The sequence below is a fragment of the Oncorhynchus masou genome, chromosome 23 (genome assembly GCF_036934945.1).
Source record: "Oncorhynchus masou masou isolate Uvic2021 chromosome 23, UVic_Omas_1.1, whole genome shotgun sequence".
Lineage (NCBI taxonomy): Eukaryota > Metazoa > Chordata > Actinopteri > Salmoniformes > Salmonidae > Oncorhynchus > Oncorhynchus masou.
Window position 1 is genome coordinate 38,856,743 of NC_088234.1, and position 5,198 is coordinate 38,861,940.

The following is a 5,198-nucleotide window of genomic DNA, read 5'->3' on the forward strand; positions in this document are numbered from 1 at the left end:
CTCTCTCTCTCTGGGGCAGTAACACTCTTTCTCCCTCACTCTGGGGCAGTAACACTCTCTCTCTCTCTCTCTCTCTCACTCTGGGGCAGTAACATGGCTATACAGTCCTGGCGCCCTGGACTCCCGTTGCTTAGTAACATCCTTAAACAACAGAAACCTTTTCCTGCCCACCTCTGTGTAGAGAAAAAGAGTGTGGAAGAGGGAGGGTGCATATTTCAGGACTAAACTCAACTCTAAATCTATTCATCCACATATGAAAGGTGTTTTCAAGTTTGATACTACCATAAACTATACTCTAATGGAGTCTTCTAACTGAAACATCAGAACGCCTACAGTGTTTTGCAATTGCAAGATACAGCTTTGTCTGAAAACGGAATTGTCTATGATTGTAAGGAGCATGGTTCTCAGGTCGCAGGGAATGGCCAGTTAGCTGCTGACAGACACACTACACTGCTACCAAACTTCCCAGGCCAGATCAACTGGTCGAACCTCTTCACTCTACTGTAGATAAAGCATGGTAAGTACTTAAATCAAATCAAATGTTATTTGTCACATACACGTGTTTAGGAGATGTTATTGCTTTTGTAGAGAAATGCTAGTTTTCTAGCTCAAATAGTGCAATAATATCTAACAAGTAATATCTAACAATACACACAATCTAAAGTAAAGGAATGTAATTAAAAATATGTAAATATTCAGACGAGCAATGTCAGAGAGGCATAGACTAAGATACAGTAGAATAGTATATACATATGAGATGAGTAATGCGAAATATGCAAACATTATTAAAGTGACGAGTGTTCCATTATTATAGTGGCCAGTTATTTCAAGTCTATGTATTAAGGGCAGCAGCCTTTAATGTGTTAGTGATGGCTATTTAACAGTCTGATGGCCTTGAGATAGAAGCTGTTTTTCAGTCTCTCGGTCCCAGCATTGACGCACCTGTACTGACCTCGGGTTTTAGGCGCCAAGCCGAATTTCTTCAGCCTCCTGAGGTTGAAGAGGCGTTGTTGCGCCTTCTTCACCACACCGTCTGTGTGGGCGGACCATTTCAGTCTGTCAGTGATGTGTACGCAGAGGAAGGAACCTTTCCACCTTCTCCACTGCAGTCCCGTCGATGTGGATAGTGGGGTGTATGACTTATCCTCATCTAGTACTACACTACATAACTTTTCTTTCACCCTCTATTGTGCCCAACCAACATATACAGGCATGGAAAGGCCATGTCTTTTCAACATGGTTCCAGCAGCTATGGTGGATGCATGTGTAACTAGGCGTGTTCAATGCAGCTTGGTTTGGCTTGGCTTGGTTTGGCTTGGCTTGGTTTGGCTTGTCTTGGTTCGGCTGAGTAGTGTGAAAAGCCCCCAAGTTAAATCCAAAAATGGACTTGGGCTTAAATCAGGACATCTTGCTTAACTAAGCTCAATAATATTCCGTTATTTCTCACCCGTAAAGCCCAGAAATGCAGTCTGAACAGCAGACTTGTGGTAAATGCATTGGTCTCATTCCCATTTACAGAGATATCTCTGGATTCTACGAGACTAATACAAAGTCATACACTTGATTTCACAAATCAAGAGCGATCTGAAGTATATGCAATTTTTACCCCAAGTAAATCCTTATCACATTATTTTGTAAAAGCAGCCTAAATCAATCATTGCATTTGTCGCTCTGTACAATATAGTATAATTGCAGGTAGTCATTGCAAGCAATAGTTTCCTATCTAAGGTTGTAATGGAAACAAGCGATGGTGAATCACCTCTCTGTTCTCTGTGATCCTCAATATGATTAATGAGGCGATAGAGGGCCTTAGGGTTTTAATACAGACACACACACTGCTCTCTGAGACACACACACACACACTGCTCTCTGCAACAGAGGGGAGAGGAGCAGAGCCCTAACCGTAATTTATCAACGTCCTGATTTGACTCAGTCTCTTTTCACGCATGCATCTTCCCACCTGGGAGAGGCTTCCCAGTTCAACCAGCTGAATTGTGTGGAAGCTTCACCACTCATTTGTTTACCAGTATTACCTTAAGTATGTATTTCTCTGAGTCTGTTCTGTCGCCTCTCTGCTGTTCAGATAGATCTCTGTCAGGCATTAGCCTTATTAAGAGAAGCACTGGGTGAACAGGCAGGGGCAGACACTCACACACACACACACACACACACACACACACACACACACACACACACACACACACACACACACACACACACACACACACACACACACACACACACACACACAGGTCTACATTTCCCTCACTCTGCGTCGAGCGTGGAGCCCTCTCTCCCACCCCAGGCCAGACATGAGCCCCTGTGTAAATAACATCCTTCTTCCGGCCTTCTCATTTCACTCTCACTCATTCTCCATCGCACGCATACGCGCACACACACACACGCGCACGCACACACACACACACACACACACACACACACACACACACACACACACACACACACACACACACACACACACACACACACACACACACACACACACACACACACACACACACACACACACACACACACACACACACACACACACACAATATGGTTACTCTGCAGGGAGGACTCACACGACACACGCATGCCCAGGCCACCTTTGGTACTGAAACACGCTCCCCAGTCTGGGTCACCACTGATAATGATATAATGTGATTGATTGTTCTCACCATGTCTCCTTGCAGCACCATGGCTAAAGGAGGGAAGAAAGGAGGAGGTGCTAAGGGGAAGAAGGTGACTCTGAAGATGGCCAAGAATGCTGTGCGTGTGACCACTGATGGCCACCGCAGACTGGACCTCAGTAATATGGGGATCGCAATCTTCCCCAAGTGTCTCCTCAAACTACCAGACCTCAACGAGCTGGACCTCAGCCGCAACCAACTCAAGAAGCTACCAGACTTCATTGGTATTTATTTACTGTCCTTTAGGTCGTTTGGCTATTTTAACAGTAGACTTACGTAACAACATCATAATTACAGTGAGTGACAGAATTCCAATCGGCAAAGAATTGTTGGTTGCCTTGAGGTATGGTCACATTGGGAAGAGCAAATAGTATCCGTCTTGGCAGATTTGGATTCTGTTATTGATTAGGTCTGTGAGTAAGTCACACAGCTGTGTATTGAGCCCACCTTCTAAAAAACACAGAACAAAGCACATGCATAGAATGACACAATTAAGTAAAACCTATTTCCTCTCTGGTCATCCAGGTGACCTGGTCTCGCTCAGCTGGATGGATCTCCATAGCAACCAGTTGGACGCCATACCGGAGACAGTCAGCCAATTGGTGGCGCTGTCACACCTCAACCTATGCAACAATCGCCTGACCTCTGCGGGTCTACCCCCTTCGCTAGGCAACCTAGCCCGCCTACGGAGCCTCAACCTGGGCATGAACCGCCTGGACACCCTGCCTCCCACCATGGTGGGGCTTTGTAGTCTCCAAGAGCTGGGCCTGTTTGATAACCTGTTCCTCTCCCTGCCTGAGTTTATCAAGGTGTTACCGAGCATTATCAGACTCAACACCAAGAGGAACCCTTTGTCCTACGCCCAGGGAGACTCGGGAGCGACGAGGGGTGAAGGGGGGCTGGAGGAGGGGGTGTACCTGGCTAAGGAGGGGAGTCTGTGTGGGTCCTGTTTGGAGAGTTGCAAGAAGGAGAGGAGCTGGATGCTAGGAGGGAGGAGGGACAGAGAAGGTGATGCGGAGAGCAGGGGTGTGCCGTACTCCGGGCTGGTTACACCAAACTCAGTGGCCCAAGCCAATCAGGAACAGTGGAGGTGAGGAGTGACCAATAATGGTCCAGGGAGAGGTTTGACACTCAAGGACAGCCAATGAACAACGGGATATAGTTCTACATAGCCAATGAGCAATTGAGCACAGTTCTATGATGTGTTGATTGATCCAAATAGACAGTGCTCAAACCAACAAAATGGACAACAATGTTGCCATTGTAATTTTCTAATGAATATACTTTTCTATTGAAGTCAGGTCATATCAATGTACGTCACCTGGCACTGTGTCACTGTTTGTTTCGGTCGACAATGAACATTAGCTGAATTTACAGTATTTCTTATTTTACCTGTGAAACAATGATTCCACAGGCCATTAAGAGACGTTGCCTTCAGTCTTTATGTTGTAAAATGTTGAAATAGAGAATGTCTTGAAAATTTGCAGTGGGTTCTTTCTGTTTCTACTATATACATTATCTAGCTGTTGTGTATGTGTATGTGCCCACATTCACCTGGCACTAGTTATGACCTCAGCAATCCCTCTAACGTCACCTCAATGCTGGCACCACTGAACATATAGATATAGATAGAGTAGGACGGGAGAAAGAGAGAGGTAAAAGGGGAAGAAATAATGAGGAGGTGAGGTAGAGAGAGAGGGAAATCTCTCTCTCTCTCTCTCTCTCTCTCTCTCTCTCTCTCTCTCTCTCTCTCTCGCTCTCTCTCTCTCTCGCCCTCTCTCTGGTTTCCTGCGGCAAATGGCAAAGACCTCACACACGTACAGACTGTCTCTCCCAAACAACAGCAGCCCCTCTGTTACAGACAGGCCACTGATCACCACCACACACATATTAGCTTAAACCTGGAAAGAGAGGACACAGAGAGTCCGTGTTGCATCATCATCGGAGGACATGACAGTGTACATCAAAGTGGGCTATAAGGCTATAAATATTGAACAAATGAATTGCACTACACAACTTGAATTTGAACCCTTTATATGAATTCCTAACAATTTTAAAGAAATGGTTATGCATTAATTTGCAATGTATCCATAGGAAAATTTCACAAACTAATATGCAAACCATGAAACCCAGCCCGTGTCTACCCTTGTACTCTCATGGGATGTAAAGACATCATCACCATTTCAGGGTGCACTTGATTGATCATTTTAATCACACGTCTTCATCATGATTAAAATGACACAGTCACCACTTCATTATTGAGATTATTAACATTGATTGATCGGATAAGATAGAGACTGGCCAAGATGGCGATGCTCCAGCTAGACTTAGAGCGTGAATGGACCCTGATGCTTGTATTATGTGTGACTCTGAAGCCAGTCACGGCTACGATTGTGATTATGTGTGACTAATTCTATTGTCCCCCCTCATTTCCCACTGTGTGTGTGTGTGTGTGTGTGTGTGTGTGTGTGTGTGTGTGTGTGTGTGTGTGTGTGTGTGTGTGTG

The 5,198-nt window shown here is 45.2% G+C and overlaps 1 protein-coding gene across 1 annotated transcript; it reads left to right on the top strand.

Annotated features, from left to right (window-relative positions):
- Window positions 1-294: 294 nt before the first annotated feature.
- On the top strand, window positions 295-4,110 carry lrrc18a (leucine rich repeat containing 18a). The gene is made up of 3 exons (XM_064930786.1): window positions 295-517; window positions 2,697-2,917; window positions 3,219-4,110. The coding sequence occupies exons 2-3, from the start codon at window positions 2,701-2,703 to the stop codon at window positions 3,785-3,787; spliced, it is 786 nt and encodes a 261-aa protein (XP_064786858.1). The 5' UTR covers window positions 295-517; window positions 2,697-2,700; the 3' UTR covers window positions 3,788-4,110.
- Window positions 4,111-5,198: the final 1,088 nt, after the last annotated feature.